General features: G+C 32.7%; 1 protein-coding gene across 1 annotated transcript; it reads left to right on the forward strand.

The window, feature by feature from the left end:
• The first annotated feature begins 23,182 nt into the window (after positions 1–23,182).
• On the forward strand, positions 23,183–24,328 carry LOC145637048 (uncharacterized). Its single transcript, XM_081688563.1, has one exon. The coding sequence runs from the start codon at positions 23,183–23,185 to the stop codon at positions 24,326–24,328; it is 1,146 nt and encodes a 381-aa protein (XP_081544689.1).
• The last annotated feature ends 448 nt before the right edge of the window (positions 24,329–24,776 follow it).

A 24,776-nucleotide genomic window follows, 5' to 3' on the forward strand; every position in this document is an offset into this window, starting at 1 on the left:
ATCACAAAAATTATATTTCAAATATGGAAAGTTAAATTTTATATGCTAACTAACTCTTATATGTAGCTGGCCACAACGTGTACCCAGTTATTATAGGAGTTATTTTATTAGTTTTATAGGGGTTATCCATTTAATGATATAGAGGTAACCTCGTTAATGTTATAAGGATTATTTCATTAGTGTTATTGGAGTTACTTTGTTCTTTTGCAAGCAGCTTCACCGGTGACTTATTGAAGAAAATGTATTGTATATTTATAATGTTGATGATTATTGGATTAACAATAAGGTAGTTATTGAACATTTTTTTAGAAATATCAATCAATGTACATGCCCTTGCTAATGCATGGATTATATTATACGTGAAGAAAACAACACAAAGTGAAATGTTGGTAATTATATAAAGTCCTTAAAAAAAATAGTAGGTTTAAAAAACGAAATTATTAGGATGGGTAGTAAACATGATGTATACATTTTTTGTTTCACAAAGTTTCATATGTGGCTGGCCACACCGTGTGGTCGGGTTATACATCTTGGGGTTACTCAGTTGGTAAAGGGTTACTCGGTAAGGGGTCACTCGATCAAGGGTTACTTGGTCGGTCAAGGTTACTCTGTTAGGGGTTACTCGATAAGGGGTTACTCGGTCAATTAGAACTTACTCGATTGGTCAATCAGGGGTTAATAAGTCAGGGGTTAATCAGTTTTGAGTTACTTAGTCAAGGGTTACTCAATCGAGGCAAGGGTTACTCGGTTCGAAGTTACTATGATAGGGGCTACCTGGTTATTGTTTTTTATGTGTCAGTCGGCCACACGATGTGGCCAGCTACACAAAAATCGTTTTATTTTGATTTTGATAATTATTAAATTAATAAAAAGGTGTGATTTAAAAAATATAAAAGATAACAATTGTAAATTTTTTAACGGAAAATAGTGGATCTCTATGGTGGTTGTATTTTTTATTTTAAATGAAGTACATATAATTATAAGATTGATTTTCAAGTGTTATGCGGAAAAGTTAGGAAAAAATTTGTACTATTAATATAGATTTGTTGTAATTTTGGGGTTTCTAGAAACCAAAATTTTGGTTGATAATAGTGGAAGTTAGTTGGAGATTTTTTTTATTTTTTAAAAAAGAAGAAGGATGAAGCTATTTGGATTTAGGAGGATAGCGCAAAAAAAAAAAAAAAAAAAAAAAAAAAAGTGCATGAGAATTGAGAATTGGGGTTTTGGAGAGACCTCATTCACTTACTCTTAAATTATATATTAGATTTCCAACATTAATTTTAATAACTTTATGTTCTCTCTCCTCAACTTCTTACCTTCCCCATTTTTAAAGCCCCACCACCCTACATATACATACCACTTCCACTGGCGGTGGTGGTGGTGGTGACTATTGTGGTTATGTTTAGGTAACTAGTAAGGATAAATTATTGAGTGAGTTTTGCAATTATAAAGGTTAATTTTATGGGATTAATACTTGGAATGCATGGAAGTCCCTCAACTTTAGTCCAGTCAGCAAGAATAACATAAAATAAAAAATGCAAAGTCCCTAAACTTTGGCCATGTCAGCACTTAAATAGGCATAGGTCCCTAAACTTTGCTGAGTCATTGTAATAGCCACCACAAATTATGACTCATTGGTGGTTGAGGGACCAAAATCAGACTTTTGAAAGTTGAGGGACCAAATTCAAACTTATACCAAAGTTTAGGGACCGTATTTGGTTTTTACTCCTCAAAATCTTAACGAGCCAAGCCTAAGCTATCATAGGTTTGGCTCGAAAGCTCGTGAACAAACTCAAGTTTTTTGTATAATATTAACCATTTGTTAATGAATAATTCATTATTAACATAAACTTTAATTTATATTTAGGAATTCTTAGGCTCTAAAATTAATCTTCAGAACTCTAATTACGTTCTCGCTGAATGTTGGAGATTTCGTTCATGGTATTTGTTGTTGTTGTTCATGTAGAAGAAGAATTAACAAAGAAATTAAAAAATTGGCGGTTCAAAATTCGTTTGATTAGCTTCTATCGAGGTCAAATGGTCACATTATTATAAAAATGGATAAATCCCAAATTTAATAGAAGAAAATCTTTGATCAATTTTGATATTTAAGTGGGGTCAAGGGACTTCACTTAATACAATGTCGATCCGCCATTGAAAGAAATAGAAAGGAAATAGTCCCACATCAAAATTAAAGACAACATCAAGGGATATAATATAAGAGTTATTAAAGCATTTTTTTTTTTGGTACGAATATTAAAGCAAATTTTGATTGTCTTTAAAACAATGGTTATCGGCATCGATTAGGGTTTTGTAAATTTTGGGCTTGACAAGCCTTGATTAATCAAGCGTCGAGCTGAGTAATTATATATTCCTACACTGTAGTGTAGGTAGCACTACCTACATCCCCACTATTCATTTTCCCCAAACAACACACTGCTATAGTTTACTTTTACACCCCAAAAAAATAAAAGATAGAAGCATTGTTTTCTCTCTCCTAAAATTAGTATACACTTTTAATCTTCACTCTCCATTCTCTCTTATCAAAATTTGCAAAAATATTTACTTAAAAACTCGAAATTCTTTATAAAAATCAAGTGCGGTCTTTGATATAAGAGATGAAGTCACACAATTGCAAGAATATAAAATCAAATTGTAAGTTATTTTTGGAAGAAAAAAAGTGCAAACCCTAACTTTTTGCCATGTTATTCAATTATTTTCAGTAAAAATATTAAAATTTTGATAGTAGCTCTTGAATTCTTATACTTTTTTATCATAAAAGTGATTTAATATATATACACTCTTCTGTGTTGAATTAATTTATGGTGTGTTGTTTGATTACAACATTGTTGAACATAAAAATTGAAAACAGAGTTTAATTGTCCTTATTTTATGAATAATATGATCTATTTCGTAAAATTATATAAATGTAAATTTAGTTCATAGTGAAAATTATTTTTTTATGAATGTTCAGTTTCATTTACATAAATGTTCATTTATATATTAGTAAGCGGTCATTCACATATTAATAAAAGATCTACATAATGAATTCTAATAATCTCTTAATGATGTCTATTTTTGGCCGATTTCTTCACATATTTTCTATAGGTATAGTTAATTTAGTTCATAATGAAAACTATTTTTAATGCTCGTTTGACTTTTAACACTTGTTCATGTTCATATTGAAAAATGCTCATGTATATTTTAATAATTGTTCGTTTTTATATTGCACTATATATGATCATTTTCTAATAATGGGTTCATATTTGTATGTGTAAATGTTTATTACTGGTTTAAAAATTAGATCTCTTATTACACAGGATAATTGTATAAGAAAGTAGAAGACATCGATGTATATATTGAGAAAGGATATGTATGTATTAAAAACAATACACAATAAAGATGATTTTATATATTTGTTATTTATACGAAATGTATTAAATGACAATGTATTGAAATGGTAATTGAAGTTCATTTTTATATTGATATTGTGTTTATATTTACAATAATATATGTTCATTTACATATGGGTAAATGTTCATTCACATATATATGCAGATAATTATTTTAATAGATGTTTATTTAAATTTTATTAAATGTTCAATTGCACATTAAAAGATATTCATTCAAGTTAAATAATTGTTCATTTTTTATGTTGTAAAATGTTCTTTGAATATTAATACCACACATTAAATATAAGAGATGATGTTCATTTTAATAGACAAATTTTGACATTTTGGAAGAAATAAATGCTTATTTCTATTTTATGAATTTCATTTTAATATTGGTAGCTAGATGATACAAAACATCTAGTATGTAAATTATATTTCTAATATTGATTGCTCTTCCTTATGAAAAGTAAACAAGTCGTTAATGATCAATGATACAAAATTCAATGCTCATATTAGAAAAGCAATATGTTCATAAACAAAAAACCTAAATGTTCAAACCGACTTCATGATAGTCTTTCGACTGCCCAAACAATAATGTTCACTTTCGTGTTTATGAAACAATTACATATAATAGTATAGTTGTATGGAAATGCATTATTATTGCAATTAAATTGAATTTATTTTATATTGGAATTTTTTTTAACAACACTTTATTTATATAAATACAATTCTAAGATGTATGTATTTGCATACATCTAACATCTTACTATAAAACTTACACATGGCTCTTAAAATGAACATTTCATGATACAAAAATGAACATATGTTGAAACATGAATAAACAAAAATGTACATTGGATGATGCAATAGTTCTAATAATAAAAATGATTTAAATGCAACAATCCATATAAATAAATTTGCTCTCATTTTTATTGATAAAATATTCTTAAAATTCAATTCATAAAATATATTAATTTGAACAAAAACTCTTATATAAAAATGAACATTTAATGATTTATAAATGAACATTTACCAATACAGAAATGAACATATTACAAAAAATTTACAGAAAATTCATAAATGAAAAGGGGCGGGGGCGGGGCACGCGTGGAGGGGGGGATGCAGGCAGTGTTCCCTACCGTAGAGTGTAGGTAAAAATTTGTATCGAGTAGAGCTCACCTTTAGAGTCTTGAGCTGAGCTAAATTTTGGGTTTTGTAAATTTGTATTCATATATATTTAATAATGACTTTGTCTAATACTTATTTTAATTTTTTTTTATAAGCTTGTCCATTATCGACCCACATTGACTCGACCCAATATCAACCCTATAAAATGTGCTCTGTTTAATCTAACCTGCACTGATCATGACCCGATTCCCTAATAACCAGGTCTAATGTATGTATGTAATTGTTCAGTATTTGTAATTTCAAATTTTAATTTAACAGAGATTTTTCAGTGCGGCAAGTCATATGATGCGGCACGGGTTACTTGTATTTTAGGGTTACTTGTATTCTGGGGTTACTTGTATGGGTTACTTGTAGGGTATTACTTGTATTATGAGGTTACTTATATGGGTTACTTGTATCGTGGGGTTACTTGTATTCTGAGTAACTCCTATAAGTAACTCCAAACCAAAAATCTCATACCAAACTAGTAATACCCTACAAGTAACCCCCGATCAAAACCAGTAACACCCATACAAGTAACCCTAGAATACAAGTAACACCTATAAGTAGCGCCTAACAAAACCAGTAACACCCTACAAGTAACCCCGACCAAAACCAGTAACACCCATACAAGTAACTCCATAATACAAGTAACACCTACAAGTAACCCCTGACAAAACCAGTAACACCCATACAAGTAACCCCAGAATACAAGTAACACCTACAAGTAATCCATGACAAAACCAGTAACACCCTACAAGTAACCCCGACTAAAACCAGTAACACCCATACAAGTAACCCCAAAATACAAATAACACCTACAAGTAACCCCTGACAAAAACAGTAACACCCATACAAGTAACTCCAGAATACAAGTAACACCTACAAGTAACCCTTGATAAAACCAGTAACACCCTACAAGTAATTAATCTCGACCAAAACCAATAACACCCATGCAAGTAACCCCAGAATACAAGTAACACCTACAAGTAACCGCTGACAAAACCGATAACACCCTACAAGTACACATGCAAAAATTTATATTAATTTAATTATAGAATAACTAGTGTAACAACTTTGATTGGATAATCTTAAATCTAAGAATCTCTTGATAATTCATCTAAAAGTTAGCAACGACTTTAGAAGAGTACTATAGTATATACCACATTGGCACTTGAAAATGACATCAATACCAAATTAACCAACCAAATGGCAACCGATATTTATAAAACACCTTTAAGATTGAAAGTGACACAAGGCCAATTCCAAAGACTACCAACCAAATGTCGAGAGCACAAAAGAAGAAGTTAGGAAGTAACACGTATCTATTTCGTATGGTGTTACATTTTTACTAAAATAATTTAATATAAATAATCTCCAGCTTGGGACAAAAATTGTTTGTCGATTAATTCTTTTAATATCCCTCGTGTTAGACACGTGAAATACCGTGACTCGGTTGGGATATTTGTTGTAGTTCCAAACTTTGTATGTGTTGTTATTTTTCCCAATTTGGTGGAGATAGAATTTCAATGATAATATTTCGAAGAAAAACAAAAATTTCGGAAAATTATGAAGTTTGACAAACTCTCAAGGAAAAAAAAAAAAAAAAAAAAACTCCATTTTCGAATGTTGTCAAAACACTCAAATTGGGTGATAATTAACTTTCAACCCTCAATTTTGCCTTTTCCCACAAATTCGATATAACGGGGCATTGATCGCTATCGTTAAATATTGGAGTACATTGTACGTAAAAGGGTAGGGGTACATTAAGTGGAGGTTGTTTAATCGGAGTGTTGAGAGATATGGCTATATATCTCACAAGTGGTCCCTTTTTTTTTTTTTTTTTTTTTTTTTTTGGTTCTACTGGGACACTCTATTATACTACTGGAACCTTTAATAATACTACCAACACTCTATATTATAGTACCAACACTCTATTGTACTAGTGGAACCTTTAATAATACTACCAACACTCTATATTATACTACTGATGATATTATTAGTGCTATTCAAAGAAATTTCTAACAACAATTTATAATTAAGAGTAATAATTACTTGTTTTTTCAATTAAGGACTTTTAACGGTACTAATTATCACAACTCTACTACTTATATATCAAAACAAATTATCCTTTTAGTTTAATAGCCCACCATGCTTCGCAATTATAATTATTTAACTAGAGAGTTTTGACCAATACCTGAACTTAGTTGTCAGTGGAACCTCCGGCGTTCTGAGCTTCCGGCTTTACCAAGGTAGCTAACCCCAACCCTGTCTTCCTTAGATCAGGCTCAGCACAGATCTAATTCGTTTCCTACCTTAGACCGTAAAGTCTAATTAAACAGTCATTACCGTGTTTCTGATGGTGCTAAACAGAAAGATAACTCATTTGATATATAAGGTTCAAGGGGATAACGTTCCCTTCTTGAACGAAACTTTTATTTAATTTGAAAAGATTACAACACTCATATATTACAACACACACACACAAACTGAAAGCTTAAACAGACATAAGCTGAACTAGAGTTTTCTCTACTTTAAGAGAGATGGAGAACCAATCTTTCTCTTAAGGTGAGTATTTTTCTCTAGAGAACTCTCTAAATATTTCAGAGTAATTCTCTAGCTAACTCTTCCAACTCTGCCTTCACATCTTGACCTAAGTCCCTTTATATAGGGAAGCAAACTTACATAGGATCCTTATCCTGACTCAGCAAGCAATTTTACACCATTGCTTTTTTACAAAGATACTTTAAGACAGAAACAATTGACAAAACGTGGCTACAGTAAAGATGCCTTGAATTATTGCTGGGGTGGGCTCATGCATTCATAATTTCATCCATCATCATTTCTTGTAGGCCTCCCTCACTATCTTTACTGTCTTCGTAAATAGGATTCTCTCTACAAAGGTCTGCGACACATTTGGCTGCATACTCTTCATCCCAACTCATGAATGCTTCAAACAGATACTCATAGCCTTCAAATGACAGAAATTTTCCTCTTTCGATATCTTCTAAATATTTGTAGATTGACTCGGTATTGTTTATGCCATCCACTAAATATTCTTTCATCTCGTTAGGCGCCACAATTGTTGTGTTACCCACACGAAATATGACAAGAGGAATTTCTTTCCTTTTTATAAAATCCTTAAGATATTGTGAAATGTAGAAAAATCCCAATGCTCTTGCTTCAGTTGGATTTCTAACCGTCTTCTGACGAATTAGTATGGGATCTTTGCAATACCTCACTCCCCCAAATACTATTAAGTAATGCGAGGGACTAACTTTTCCTTCTTTAACTTCGATATTAGCACATTGTACCTTTACGCTTAACCAAAATTCGTCTTTTTTGTCATCACAATATTTTCGAACCTTGTTGAATGCGTACTGCTGGAACTTTGTAAGTTTTGGAAAGAAAGAGTCATTAGGAGTAGGGAATTCATAGAAATCATGTACCATTCCATAATCCCAAGCCTTATAATGTATACTAATGAATGGAGCATTTTTATTAAGAGGATATGGGTAGATTCGCAATGATGCAACTTTAGAGTTTTTGGGAAACTCTACTCTTTCTCCCCATAGATCTCGAAGATCAAAGAATTTACTGGACCTTGCAGCCACCAACTCGTACCATGTCCTAAAATCATTATCTCTTATTTTGTTTAATATTGTATCTCGTACATCAGGAATGAGCTGAAATAACATAATTGTTATCTCAAACATCAATATCCTTTGGACTGCCCGATGACAACCCTTAATTAAACCATCTCGCGAACGTTGTTTTGCTGATATGATCAAGCCTTGCATTAAGGCCCAACTAGAGGGTGAAACCCGCTCCATTGCCTTCTCGGTCTCATCAATGAGAGTTTTCCTCTCTACATCCATCTTTTGAAGTTGGTATGCAGGAGGTTTTTGTGTAGTCTTGAGCTTCTTGGACGACATTAGCTAATTCTCTGGTCAAGCTGTCTGCCAAAGAGTTCTTTGTTCCCTGTATATGTTCAACAATAAAAGAGAATTGGTTAAGCCATAATTGCCAACGCAGGAGTCTCCCTTGCGCTTGCATATTAGACAAATTCTTTTTAACAAAACCGAGTATGCCTTTGCAATCTGTTCTTATTAAGAACTGTTTAGGGGCTAAGAAGATTAAAAACTTCTCGATCCCTCTAATAACTGCAGGGATTTCCTTTTGCATTGTAGGATAGTGTAACTCAGCTTTGTTAAAACTTCCACTGCTATATCTGCAAAGTCTTTCTCCTTCTTTTATTTTTAACACAGCACTCCAGTGCTCATTACTAGCATCTGTTTCAAGGATTAAATCATTTTACTAGTAGGTAGTGTTAGTACAGGAAGGTCTTTACACATAGCTTTTAAATCTTGAACAATTTTGGAATCACTTTCCTTCCAGTTCCAAGTTATTTCTTTCTTGAGTTTTTTCTGTAATGGCTTCCTTAATAAAGCAAGATTTTCTATAAAATCAGAAGCATAGGTTAAACATCCTAGAAACCTTTCTAGTTGCTTTCTATCTTCAATTTTATCAGGAAATTTTTCAATCTTTTCTAAAATATGTTTTTGCAATATTATTTGTCCTGCTTTAATTTCTAATCCAAGAAACTCAATTTCTCGTTTAGCATAAACACATTTATCTTTTCCAAGGATTATACCATGCTCTGCACATTTTTGAGTTACTGCTTTAAGATCATTTTTATGTTGTTCTAAATCTTTTGAAAATATTAGAATATCATCTATATAGACCAAACAACAATAATTAAGTTCTCTAAAAATATTATCCATTCTTCTCTGAAATATCTGTGGAGCATTTTTTAATCCAAAAGGCATTACTAGCCATTCATAATGCCCTTGAGGGGCACTAAATGCAGTTAATGGAATGCTTTCTTCTTCCATTTTAATTTGCCAGTAGCCACTCTTACAATCCATTTTAGAAAACCATGTGGCTCCTTGTATTCTATTAAATAACACAGTTTTATTAGGAATATAATAGCCATCAAAAACAGTATTATCATTTAGTTGTTTATAATTAATAACCATTCTAGCTTTACCTCTTTTTTCTTCTGCATGATTTCTTACCATGAATGCTGGACTATTATGAGGGCTTTTGCTATTCCTAATTAGCTTTTTATTAAGCAATTCTTTTATTTGTTCATTAAACTCCTGAATATCTTGGTAGGTATAAACCATTTGTCTCACTCTAATAATCTTATTGGGATTTGTTAGAGTTATCTTAGCAAATGCTTTATCCTTTTCCCAATGTTCTAAAGGATTTGTTGAATATAATTTTTCGCATAGTTTTTCTTGTTGCTTATTTATCTGATATATTAATGATGAATCACACTCAGAAATTCTAAGTGCAACCTCTCGTTGTGTAGGAGTAACCCTATCACCACGCTGGCTGCGCGTAAATTCCATTGTCTGATGAGTATATGCCTTTGTTATTTTCTGTATGGAAACAAAATGACCATTAATAGTAAAGATTATTTGATCAATAGTTTGAGTGCATGGGGAGTATAATCTTTGAAAATTATTTCCTATTATCATATCATGACTAGGTTGATTAGTTGCCCATAAAATGGGAATAACACATTGAACTCCTCCAATTTCTATTTTTAAATCTTCAATTATCTCTGTATGCATCATGACACTATTATTAGCAATTCTAACTTGCATGGGATTTTTGGCCTCTTTCCACAAGAATTCTGGAAATAATAATTTCTTTCCAAAACATGTAGAACAACCACTATCAATATATGCACATAATCTATATTTATTGTAATCCCCAATGCATATATCAATTGGAATATAAATGCTATTAGGATTAGTACTGGATATTTCATTACAAGCTTCCATTTGCATATTAACTTCATCCTCATATACTGGTTCACTCACAGTTTTGGTTTTATATCCAATTACTTTCCTTTTATCAATAGGATTATTTGAATCTTCATTTAACTCGAAATTAGAACATGATCCCATATCAATGCTATGTCTTGCTGGTTGTTTTAAGGCCTTTTTACTTTCATATTTTTCATTTAGTTTCTTTAGTAGAACTAATATTTCTTCTTCATCCTCTTCTGGTTTTTCATCACCTTGTTTTTTCATTCTTATTATTGTTGAATTTTGTCTACTTAGACTTGGTGTTCTAAGACTCGGATTTCTCTGTATTTTAGGTTTTGTGTTCATCCCGATATGAAGTAATCCTGATTCATCAATTAACATCTTACTTGATCTATTACTAACTGCGGGGTTCATAAAGAATTCTTCCCAAGTTTTTTCAATTTCAATTTCATTAGGATTTACCTTTATAGGCATAATTTTCTTCTTAGGACCTCCTCCTTGCTCATATTTCTGAGCATCGACTATTTGTTTCTTAAAAGAAGAGTCTATAGTGTTTACCAACTTATAAACCACCTTCCATCTTAATTGTATGGGTCGTGTTCCTTTATGCATTTTCACACCTTCTGTTAATAGCTTGATAGCTAAAAACTTTGACGCAAAGGAATCCTCTAAGCTCACATAATACCTAGGTTCACATATATAGCTTACCGTTCCTTGACTTAAGTTACATGTGATACCACTAATTATTTGATCATAAAATTCTTTATGTCTAATATCACAAATAAAACTCAAGCATTTAACATCTTTGCCAAAATCTTGCAAAGGAGTTATGTATACTCGTACTGCACCAATACAAATATAGCTATAATTTCCTTTTTCTTTATGTTTTTTAATACTTTTCCAGTTTATGATATTAATTTCGGCTGCCTTTTGTTCGCAATCTTCGATTACTATACTTCCTTCCATTTCTTCACATACATATTTAGTTCTAGTCTTAAAGAAAGAGGTTTTAAATATTTTATCTTTAGTAATCTGGGGAAAATTCCAGCTTTTTTTGTTTACTTGATCTAGGTCATTATCTTCGAATGAATACTCAGCTCTTTTTAGTTGACCTATTTTCATTTTGCTTTTATCTTCCTCATTGTCATCTGATTCTGAATTTTCTAATTCTTCTCCTTCCATCATGTTATTTATTTCTTCATAATTTTCATCTTCAAAGTCATCACTAACTTCAGGTTCTTCATTATACTCATTTTCTTCTTCTACGATTTCTACTATTCCTTTATTATTGCTTAAAGCTAGTTCTAAAGCCTCGTCTTCTGGTATTTCTATGTAATCCCAACTTCCTAAGGCCTCCATTAGTTTATGATTAGCTTTCTTACATTCATTAGCATAATGTCCTAGTTCTCCACAAGACCAACACTTGCATGTTTTCTTTTTCTCAGGACAATATGTTGCCTTTCTGAAAAACCTACTTGGCTTTCTATATTTATGTTTATAATACTTCTTCTTATAGGTTTCTCCTCTTGATCGGTCAAATTTATTTTTCTTATAGCTCTTTTTTTTATTATAATTTTTTCTTTCGCATCCATAGTTATTTGGGAAATCCCAACAAGTGAGAAATTGTCTCTTCATTTGTTGAGTTCCTGCAACCTCTCTACACTTCTTTTCAATCCACTTTCTAAGGAAAGCAATTCTATTACCTAGGGCATCCCTAGCTAAAAATTTCTCTCTCCATTCTTGATATTTTTCACTAATCTCTTCATTAAGAGGACTGGGTAATTTGTCATAGAACATTCCAAGATTTGTTTCATTTTCACCAATTTTGTAATAATATGTTTCAAATTCCATAATATAATCATCAACATATATCATATTACAGATGGATAAGTTACTTAACTTTCTTTGATATTCCATTCGTTTCTCATTAGGATCGGCTCTAGGACCAATGAACTCTAACTCAATATATTGACATAACTGCCTAAACATTCTAGTAGGTGATTCACTAGCTCTTAATGCAATCTTTACTTCTTCATCTACTCCATCGTACCAGCCTTCTACACAGCCGTAGAGACTATGTTCAATATAATTTAAGAAATTTTCTGAAGTCCATTCAGTATTTAAATTAAGTACACTACTCATACTCTTCTTCCATTGATCTAAAACATCTTGTCTATCTCTTGCACCATCTAATTTAAGTTTATAACCAGTTTGACTTATGGGTTCAAGAGTCACTTCTTCTTGTTTAGGTATATGAGTAAACATAACCTTGACACTAAACCGGGTAGTCTTCCCTGGTTTGTATCTTGGTCGTGTGCAACTTCCTTCTCCTTGATACCTAGGCCTTTTGATAACATTGTTTACATTAATATTTTCATTAATAATTTCTTCTCCAACATCATTATTATCCATTACTCTTTTTCCTAGTTTGTTTTCGATCTTTTGTTGAATAACTTCTATGGGTAGAAAGTCAAGATCATTTAGCTTCATTAATCCCATTTGTTGATATAAATCTTCCTCTAAAGTATCATAATTATTTTCCTCTATTTCATTATCAGAGGCAATCCCTTTTTTTGAAATTAAGTTCATGATTTCGTTAAACTTATTAGGGTCTTCTTCTTTGTTAAATAGGACTTGTAATTCATCTAGTGTTTTCTCCTGTAGATGAGGGCTCATGTTTAGTTTCTTTATTCTTTTCTTGGTTACTAGTTGGTCTTTTAGGGAGTGTTACAGTAAACTTTTTATTTTTATCTAGATTTTGAAAAGGATATTTATATTTATATGGGACAATTTTTTCTCTATTAGGTGGTGATACTTCTTTTCCAAATTGATGCCTAACTTCGTTTGTTAAAGCAAGTTGAACTTGTTTAACCTGTTCGTTTAGATCGCTTACTTTTTTATTAATATCGGTTGTGGTTATTGATATCTTATTTTCGATATTAATACAACGAGCATGTATGTTATCAACTTCTGATCTTAATTCGCCAATTTGATCTACTATATAATTAAGGACTGGGCCAAAATTACTAGTATTTTCAGGAATATGATAATAATGCTTAAAATTAGGTTTCTTACACTCAGTAGAGGGCCTAGTATTCTCCAGTTTTACTTAATTATTAACACCTTAATTTAGCTTTTAACCGTATGGCTCTGATACCAAATCGACGCAGCACTTAAGACTAATTGATGAATAAAGTAACTATTAATCTTATTCTAGAGACAAGTAGTTTTTATAAGATGTTCCACGGGGTACTTATTTTATATCACTGGACAACAATGTTGTACTATTGATTCTCGTGATAATGCTACTGAGAATCTAAGGCTTTTATAAACTAACTTAATATTTTTCTAACCCTTAGGTATAAATTAATCGTTTACTACTGTTGAATAAATTTATATTACCGGATAATAATAAGGTACTACTAGATGTTAAAAATATACCACTGTGACCTTTAGTAATACTTTAGTTTTTTATAGAGGTACTTTAATATAGCGAATTTCCTAAACTACCCTTGTAAGACGCGAGATTCGTATCTCACAACCCTCCGCTAGGACTTCCTCCATTAAGTGTACACAACCCTTTTGTACACCACCAATAAAAAAACGCCAACTCATCAATGTAATAATGGAAACTAAAAAAAGAAGAGGGAAAGGAAAAAAAAAAAGAAGAGGGAAACTTGGGCGGTATTATTTTCAAGCTGGGCGCTAAGTGATGAAGATGGGCGGCAAAGTATTGAGTAGGCGACAACAATTAATGCTTCGATTAATGGGTAATACACCATTAATTTCCCAATTAATCATCAAAACTTCCTCTCTTTTCCCCCAAAATTTCATCTTTTCCCCCAAAATTCCTTGGCGAAGAACACATCCAATTTGATTAAGGGAACGAATTGTGAAGAAATTATTCAAGTGTGGACATAAATTTCGTCAATCACGTACTAGTATTTGCAGGTAATCTTGTTAGTTGTTTAATTAATTCGTTTGAAATTCCTAATTAGATGATAATGATAATTTAGGGTTTTGATTGTATGATTTTGAAGTAAATGATTTTTGGGTAAAAATTAGGTTTATGTAAAGATGTAATTGAAAGGGTTATTCGTTTTGATTATTAAATTGATTTGTATGTTGTCTTTGGTTTTGTTTCTTGTGAGATGTTATTTAATTGAAGGAGTTTTCTGGGTTCCATTGTAATGGAAGCAATTATTAAATGGAATCGAGGTTTATTTGTTGTCAGTAATTTTATAGGAAATGTTTTTTATACGTAGGATCATTTTGTCAATATTAAATTAAAATATAATTGTTGAAACCCATTGTAGACCACTTATGAGTGTCCCACATTGGAGAAAGAGGATAGATGGTTTCACTTTATAAGGTAGAGGAGTACCTCCTATTATTGTCAATTGGTTTTAGTATGGAAGCTTCAAAGCCTTGTTTGTAGACCAAACTCTCCTCCTCCTTGTTTGGGTTGCCCATGCCCATTTCATATTATTTCGAAATTTAACAATAATTTTATAGTATCTTTTTTTATTTTGTAGAATCTGAAATAAAATACAGTAGTGTGTTTGACATTGTGGCAGTGAATGGAAAGCGAAAACATGTCCCCTCGTTTGAACATTGATCTTAATACAAGATTTTGCCATATGTATGCCTTTGAGAAAATATTTGTATTTATATGAATTAGATATGAATCAGTAAGCAAATATTTATATTGATTATGTTAATACCATTTTGATGCTGTTTAAATTTGAAAAGTTGTTTTATGGAATTTGATGCTCAGAAATACGGAAAGATTTTGGTTTAGTAGTGGGAGTCTCATAATTTCGGATTTAAAGAAATCAGACCTCGAATTGTTTTCTTGACGATTGGTAACATTAGTATGTATGTAAAAGTACTAATTTTTATTAGGACATTACTATTTATGGCTAATAGGCGAATGAAAAATAAAATGCAAACAAAAAATAATAATAATTGGTACGTTGAATTTAAATCAATCATGACACAAATTATTTTATTGATAATTAGTATCATTAGTATTTAAAGTCTAATTTAAACTGGGATACATAGTATTTATGGCTATTATGTGAATGAAAATTAAAAATATAACCAAAAAAAAAAAGGTGTAGTTTGGATTCGAACATGGATCACTTATGCATAATAGGAAAGCATCCACCAACTACACCAAGGGGTATCAACACGTATGTTATTGTATTATTTATTTATTTGTACTATTTATATTTATGTCAAATATATTGGATGATTCTATTAAAGACAATATGATTCATTAAATGTTAATAGGACGCTTATTAATATATTATGATGATTACTGATGCATATAAATGTTCTTAGGGTTGGGTTAAGGGTTTAGGGATAAAATTTTATTGAGCTATAGATGTTAGGATAATGGTATTGTATGTTGTTGTTTAATTTAATTATGTGTTTCAACAAGAATATGTGTTAGCAAGAAGTTTTGTACAATACTTGTTATGTTATGTGCATCACTTTCTAAATGTATTAGTTAACAGATGTATCAGTTGCTTTTATAGATTGTAATGATTTCTTCTATTTGATATGTTAATTCTAGTCTATTTCTTCTATTGTTTAAATTTCAAAAAAAAAAAGTGTGTTATTCGTTTAGTAACTTATAATTGTACGTTTTATTACCACGGAGTTCAAATTGATTTTTTTTTTACTAATATGTATTAACAGAGAGGTAAATTGTAAGTATTCCTTATATAAATTCTATGTTATCAATTACTAAGTTAGTTTTCATTTATTTAAGTTTGGTTTGAAATCATACATGTAGGATCGCAGAACGTTCTGAATCATTCTCTGTCCCTATCGATACTTTGACTTTCGTTTTCGAAACTTGTGTTTCTCCAAACTCAGTCAAAGTGGGGGCTTCTGTAGACACCCATTTGTGTCTCCCCAAAACCAAACCCGGTGATGAGTACCTTTCACGTCAAATCATAATCGAATGAAGCGAAGGTGTGGAAAGTTTAGTGTTGCGGATAGTTTTAATTTCTTTTCTCTTCTCTCTGTTTTTGAAAACTTATTTTAAGAAAACAAAAAATCCAATTTGGTTGGTCCATGACATAGGTCCAATAGTAGTGTAGTTGGATGGGGCTTGACAAGAGCTTTCCAACGATATATTATAAGCCCAATTCGATGAATATTGAGGAAGTTATGGCCAATTTACCAAACTGGGCCCGGTTTAAGCCTTGTATGCGACCCAATGATCTAGAGGAGGGCCTAATATTATTTATCACTCCTAATGCAATTAGCATTGATAAATTGACTTTTGTTGACTTTTCAGAGTTTTAATTAAAATCAAAGAGCATTTTTGAGGAAAAGATACGATTTTATCCTCCTGTACGGCAAAATTTTCTGATTTTCGAAAACGCGTCAAAAACAGGAGTAGCGCCTGACGCCAGGCATTGGCGCCTGGCGCCTGGCATTGGCGTCTAGCGCTAGTGTTGGCGCCTGGCGCCAATTAGCCAGCGTTGGTGCCAGCTCTGTTTCAGTTGCGCCAATGCTTTGTTTTGTTAATTTTATCTTTTTGGCTGATTTTCTCTGAAAATAACGTATTAAAAACTTCGTTTTCATTCATCAACAACCAGATTTTCAATTATAATCACCTACAACCAGTTTTCATTCGCATTCATTAATTCTCTCATTCTCTTTAATCATTCACCATCTCTCTCTCTCTTTCTCTCTCTTTTCTAAACTTGCTTTTTACATACAAAATTCCGCATTCACAAGATCTAGAAACACCTAGCCATATTCGAATTTTCCTTCGCCCTAGACGTGAAAGGTTTAATTTCTGAGGGTTTGGTCCCAAATCTCTATTTCAATTATTTTATTTAATTGTTTGTTTATTGTTTTCCTTGAAGTTACTAACGTGTGTATTTTGTTATTAGAAAGAGGTACGAGGCATCAAAGTAAGTACTTTAATTGATTTATTGATGTTATGATGTAGAAATCATGTTTACATTGTTATTATGATATTCCTAGTATCATGTCTAGGGTAATTTTAATATTAAATATGACTTCTATGATGCCTTTTATGTTCTTCCTAATATTTATAATTGTTAGTATCATGTTAGGGTTAAAGATTTGATTTTTATTGCTTAGTGACATGCTAGGGTTTGTTATTAATCTTGTTAGTATCATGCCTAGGATCTTGCTATTTTTATTACGCTTTAATGTTAACATGAACATGATTATGATTATAATGACTATAATTTATGATGATCATGAATATTACTATTATTATTATTTTGATGATTATTATTTTATTTATGATTATAATTTTATTGTCATGATATTATTATTATTATTATGTTGCTTGATTATTTTATATTTATTGCTTGATCACACCTTTTATGCATGTTTAAAGGGAATTGGTATTTGTAATCACGTTTAATAAGATATTAATAATCTTATTTAGGGTTAATTTGATTATAAATCCAGTGATCGCCAATAATAGATTTATTTGTGCATTAAATTCAACCAACATAGATAAACAGGTTTAGGGTTAATCCTATTGATTGTATGTTAGTTAGAAAGCGCACATGAATACAATCAGAATAAAGTAGAGGCCTATTATTAGGGCAGGTTCAATCTCTTTTAGGTTGGATTTGTACCATCATCCCCGAACCCTTATTTGGTCCTAGACCTTATGGATTTGACGATCTCTTGGATCGTTAAGGGGTGGAACCTTCACCTTGTGAATGGTTTACAAGTTCCTAAAACTTGTTGGCGACTCTTTTGCTCTATCTTCTTCCCTTTTGGACGCCACCGTACTTAAGTGTATGATCACAGTGGGGTTCAAGCTAGGGGTTAACGCTTGAAATTTATTCCCTACACTTCTGTATTTGTCTCATTTTCTTCCTGCTGCTTCTGTAATGATGTTGATTCTTCATCTTGATCCATCTTGTGAACAAGTCCTATTTCAAAGTCATTATCACATTCCTGTACATCAATCAATTGTTCTGTTTCATCAAATATAATATGTACAGATTCCTCAACACACATTGTTTTCTTATTATAGACCCTATAAGCTTTACTATTTGAGGCATATCCTAAGAAAACAGCTTCATCACTTCTTTCATCAAACTTTCCCAAGTTTCTTTTTCCATTATTATGAACAAAACATTTGCATCCAAAAGATCTGAAGTGAGAAATATTAGGTTTTCTCTCTTTGATTAGCTCATAGGGAGTTTTGTTGGTGATGGTTCTAATAGATACTCTGTTAAGAATATAGCATGATGTATTCACTGCTTCTGCCCAGAAGTTCCTTGGCAGTCCACTTTCGATCAGCATTGTTCTAGCCATGTCTTCAAGACTTCTATTCTTGCGTTCTACCACTCCATTTTGTTGCGGAGTTCTTGGAGCAGAGAAGTTGTGATCCATACCATGCTCAGTGCAAAATTCATCAAATTTTGAGTTTTCAAATTCCGTTCCATGATCTGATCTAAGGTGAATCAGTGGATTACCTGTTCTTCTCTGTTCTTTCTTTACAAAGGATACAAATTCATCAAATGTTTCATCTTTGCTGACAAGAAAGAAAACCCAAGTAAATCTTGAAAAATCATCAACAATTACCATTACATATCTCTTACCACTTCTGCTTTGGATTCTCAAAGGACCACATAGATCCATATGAATAAGTTCCAAAGGTCTTTTGGTGCTTACCATTTTCTTGGACTTGAAGGAAATTCGAGTCTGTTTTCCTCTAACACAAGCATCACACACTTTGTCATATAGGAACTTAATGCAAGGAAGACCTTCCACTAGTTCCTTAGATCTAAGCTTGTCAAGTAGAGTAAAGCTTGCATGACCAAATCTTTTATGCCATAATAAAGGATCATTCTCAATAACACTGAGACATGTTAGACTACTATTAGGAACTTCGTTAAGATCAACAATATATGTGTTCCCTTAACGAGTTCCTTCTAAAATAATGTTCCCAGTGTCATTGTGAATGATTCTGCATTTATTAGAAGTAAAACTTACTGAGTTACCTTTGTCACAAAATTGTGAAATGCTTAACAAGTTGTGTCTGAGACCCTCGACCAAAAATACATTATCAATATCATGGGAACTTAACCTTCCTACTTTGCCAACGACAATTATATCTCCTTTCATGTTGTCACCAAAGGTCACAGTTCCTCCATAGTAGGCATCCAGTTAGAGAAATCTAGATTTGTCTCCAGTCATGTGCTTTGAACAACCACTGTCGAGGTACTAGGTGTTGTTCCCCCTCACTGGAACCTGCATGAAGAATTAAACGTTAGTATCAGGAACCCAGGTTTCCTTGGGTTCCTGTGTAATAGGAGTGGGATTATTTTTCATGACCCAAATTTGCTAAACATAATTTTTATTTTTCTGTGTACTACTTTCTCTCTTTAGACAATTCATATGCTTATGTCTGGTCTTTCCACAGAAATGACAAACAATACTGCTAGGTAAATTAACATACTTCTTTTCCTTTTGGAACTTCTTCTTGAAACCTAGTCCTTCTGTTCTTTTGGTCTGAGCATTAGTGATCCAGTCAGGAACTATATACTCAACAGGTTTCTTACCTTTCTTGGCCTTCTCAAGTTCCCCCTCAAGTCTGGCTTTCTCCATTTTGGCTTTTTCTAAATCCGATTTCAGCTTTTCAAAATTGGTGAAATGAGCTAGAGAAGGAACTTCATAATTAGGTGAGTCTATTCCTAATTTTAATAAAGAGAGTTCAACATTTAAGAGTATGTTATCATGTTTTAAATTCTCTAAGGTCTCTTTTAAAACAATATTGTCATCAAAAAGACTAAAGAATCTGTATTGAATGTCAAATTTCATGTTGTCAACCCATTCACTATTTTCTTGGTAAGTGATCAATGCTTTATCACTTTGCTGCTTAGCTTTATGCAATTCTTTGAGCTCTTCTTGAATATCTAAAACAGCACATATTAGATTCTTTTTAGAGAAATGTTCTAAATCTCTTTGAGAAAACCATACCTCAGCCTCAAGTTCCTTTAGCTTAGCCTTTTCATCTGATTTTTCCATTATGCACAAATGAGTTGTTTCTTCAGGAGGTTGATCTTCTTCATCTTCTGTATCAGTGTCTCCCCAGGCAGCTAACATTGCCTTCTTCACATTGTCTATGGTGAAGTAAGGCTTATACACTCTGGATTCCTTGGATTGCTCCTTGGACTTGTTCTTACCTTCCTTGAGTGGACAGTCTTTAATGAAGTGATCTTTTTCTCCACATTTGAAACATGTAGTATCTCTGGAACCAGTGTACTTCTTGTTTCTGTCAAACTTTCTGTTATTCATCATCTTTTTGAATCGTTTGACTAACATAGCCATTTCCTCTTCATCAACTTCGGATTCCTCTGAGTCTTGTGCCTTTAGAGCAAGACTCTTGTTTTTAGAACTTTCGTTATTGGAACTCAGGTGCAATTCATGAGTCATCAATGATCCTGCTAGTTGTTCCATATTAAACTTAGTGAAGTCCTTTGCTTCCTACATGGCAGTAACTTTGGATCTCCATCGTTCATCCTGTGGGAGACTTCTCAAGATCTTTCAAGCCTGTTCATCAATAGGAATATGCCTGCCAAGGGAGCTCAATTCATTAATTATATCATTGAATCTAGTAAACATTTCTTCTATAGTTTCTTTGGACTGCATTTCAAACCTTTCATATCTAGACATTAACAAATCAATTTTAGAACGTTTTACCTCGTTTGTACCTTCATGACTAACCTCAAGTAGATCCCAAATCTGTTTAGCAGTCTTGCACCCCATGATACGATTATGTTCATGAGGTCCAAGACCACAATGTAAATACTTTATTGCTAAAGCATTCATTTCGAGTTTCTGATAATCCTCTTTGTCGTAATCAGAAATAAGTTTAGGAACTACCTCATTTTTGTCATTGGTTGCGGTTACCTCAAAATCACCAGCTTCAATAACGCGCCAAACTTGGTAATTTTCAGCCTTAATAAAGATCTTCATTCTGTTCTTCCAGTAGGTATAAAACTTACCGTTAAACATAGATGGACGTTGGGTTGAATACCCTTCTTCAAGTTTCTCTTGGTAGTTCATTTCTCCTCAAGAACTTACTCAGCAAAATTATCTGCTTACACGTGAGAACCTCGCTCTGATACCAATTGTTAGTTGAAATGAACACTACAAGAGGGGGGTGAATTGTAGTTAAGTTCCTAGTGACTACTTTTGCAAATTTAAAACAAAATGTAAAAGGAAACTGACAATGCACACACGATTTTACGAGGAAACCTTCCAGGGCCCAACTGGAAGTAAAACCTCGACCCTTCTAAGGGATTTCAACACAAAATCAATCCACTATAATAGGGCAAAAGTAAAGTTACAAACCTATTATAATTCAGACCTTTGTATAAGTTCCAAATAGAGCTTGCAACACAGTAAGACTTAATCCTACCCAATTCAAATCCCCTGACTTGAACTCACTCGTACTCTCACAGTACAAATACAACCTTTTACCACAAAGTTGTTTCTCCTGTATGCAATTATAAATTTCTTACACTCACACCCAACAACCCAATCAATTACAGAAATGTAGTATCTAGAATATGTTAGGCAAGCTATGCATAAAACCCGAAACTAATATGCAAGATAAAGCTTGGCAAACTTACACTTTGATAAAGCTCACAAGATTTTCTTCACGCATAAACTTACAAAAACCTAAAGCAATTATGTCTCTACTATTTATACAAGTGTAACTCGTATAGCAAGTAGGTTTTCTAAAGATAAAGATGTTAACTTTCCTTATCTCAAAATATGATTTTGGTAAATCTTTTCATCGAAGAAAATCCTTTCCGAAAAACACAAGAAGATATAGTTAAAAGAATAATATCGTTTTTACTGATTTTTGGAAAATAAATTAAAACAAAATCTTTTTCCAAAATCTATCTTTGTATATTTTTCCGATTTTATCTTTTTGCCAAATTATCTTGTCACGTCTTTAATAGATTTCATACATATCTTATTAACATATTTAACAATAAATCTAGAAGATAAAATCTTAACTAAATTAATATTTCAATGTCGCGCTTCTGTAATCCTGAATAACTTGAGCTTCACGCAGCCTGGAACAAGTTCCTGCTGTCACTTGATCACCAGTCCTCAACTGGAACTTCGCAGCCTAAGTTCCTTGTGGAACTTACTGTCTTCAGCTTACAACCTTCAAGTTCCTGTTAGGGAACATTCCTGTTAAGGAGTTTAGTTCTTGTTAGAGAACTCTTCTTCTATTGATTAACTTTTTAACTAAGGTTTCTTCAAGTCTTCATAATACAAGATAGATGCTCTTCCACCACCAAGGTCAACTTCTCCTGTACTAAACACTTGTAAACCTTTAATTGAGTTTGCTTTAGTTTAAGTTCATCATCATCAAAACCTATAAGTTTCAACACTTACTTTGACCTAATCATCAAAACTAGTGAATTCAAAGTAAAATATATCAATAGTGCAAAATTCAATGTTGTATAGTGACAATAAGAGTCACTCATTTATAAACTTTTTCCACTATCATCCCCAAAAAACCAAACTCTGTCTTACTTTTTCTGTCAAATAACTCGTTAATCATAGGTGGGAGGGGCCTTTCAATTGAAAAAAAAAACACAGATGAAGCATATACGAAACATTTTCAATTTTTGTAGATACTTCTTACTTTACTACTAAGGGTGGTGGTTATGCATCTAGTTCTTCTTCTTCTGAGGGTGAGGTGGCTCCCCGGTCTGGGCCACCACAGCCACCATGAATGTGGCAGCTTGGAACTGTAGGGGCCTAGGTTCTGCGGACTCCCCTAAAGTTCCATATGTGTCTTCTCTAGTCCGCTCTTTTGGGATCGACATCATGTTTTTAATAGAAACTTTAGTTCCTGTAATTGTTGCTGTAGATAAATTATCTAGCTTAGCTTTTGATGGGTTTTGCGGGTCAGATGCTTTAGGTCTAAGCGGGGGTTTGGTAGTCTTTTGGTTTGCCCCGATTTCTATAGTTCCTGTTTCAATTTCTCCTCATGTTATCTTTTGTAAGGTTGTAGTACCCGGTCAAGCAATAAGATTTGTAGTGTTTGTGTATGGGTCGCCTCATGTTTCTTTGCGTTCTTCGGTTTGGGATGAACTTTTACAAATTTTAAACCTTTACCCTGATGTTGTGTTGTTAGGAAATTTCAACCAAGTAGAGTATTTAGAGGACAAATTAGGGGGAGCTCCTTCTATTCCTGGTCGTTATGATTTTTTAGAATGGAAAATATCATCTGGTTTAGTTGATATTCCGTTCACAGGTTCTCCTTTTACTTGGACTAATGGTCAATTAGGAAACCCTAATTTTGAACGTCTTGATAAAGGATATGCTTCCTGTTCCTGGTTGCATTCTTATCCAGATGCTATGAAAGTTCATCAACCCATCCTTTTTTCGGATCATGCGGCTATTGTTTTAAAGGAAACATGTCCTCTCTTTCCCGGGAAAACCCCGTACCGTATTGAAAACTGGTGTTTAGAGATTCAGGAAATTTCCTTATTGATAAACTCAGCTTGGGATATTAATCTTTTAGGTTCACAAATGTTTGTTTTATCCCAAAAATTGATGCATCTTAGGCAGAAGATGCTGAGATGGTGTGTGGAGCATAAAAAGAATTGGGGTATTGACTGGAAAGATTTACAGGATTCTGTGGGTTCGCAAGCACTGTCTGCAAATTCTATGACTACAGGCTTTCATTTCCTTCGAACTCGAGATCAGAAAATTTCTCAAGCTCATACGTTATTCCTTTATTGGAAACAAAGATCGAAAGTCAGATGGGATGCTTTTGGTGAAACTAATTCACACCTACTCTTTTCATCAGTTCAGGATCGGCGTCGTTGGAATAAAATTTTTAGTCTAAAGGATAATCAGGGAAATTAGATTTCTGATCCTACGGGAATTGAGAATCTACTGTTTCAGCATTTCTCGGATTTATATAATTGTCAGAATTATCCATCCACTAATATTCCAGATCTTTGGGAAGATCTAGATATTCCTGTGTTGTCTTCTCTTCATCAGCAGTAGTTAATGGCTCCATTTACTACAGATGAGATAAAGAATGCAATCTTTCATATAGGAAATGATAAATCTCCTGCACCGGATGGTTTTACGGCTGCTTTCTTTAAATCTCATTGGTCGATTGTTGGTAAACAAGTTACCTCTGCAATCCAGTATTTCTTTGCTCGTGGTTATATGCTTAAAGATTAGAACCGGACTTTTCTGGTTCTGTTACCAAAGGTAGACCACCCTGATAATCCTTCTCATTTCCGCCCAATTGGTCTATGTAATGTTTTGTATAAGTGCATTGCGAAGTGCATGACGGCCCGAT

The sequence above is a fragment of the Chenopodium album genome, chromosome 6, assembly GCF_948465745.1.
Source record: "Chenopodium album chromosome 6, dcCheAlbu1.1, whole genome shotgun sequence".
Lineage (NCBI taxonomy): Eukaryota > Viridiplantae > Streptophyta > Magnoliopsida > Caryophyllales > Amaranthaceae > Chenopodium > Chenopodium album.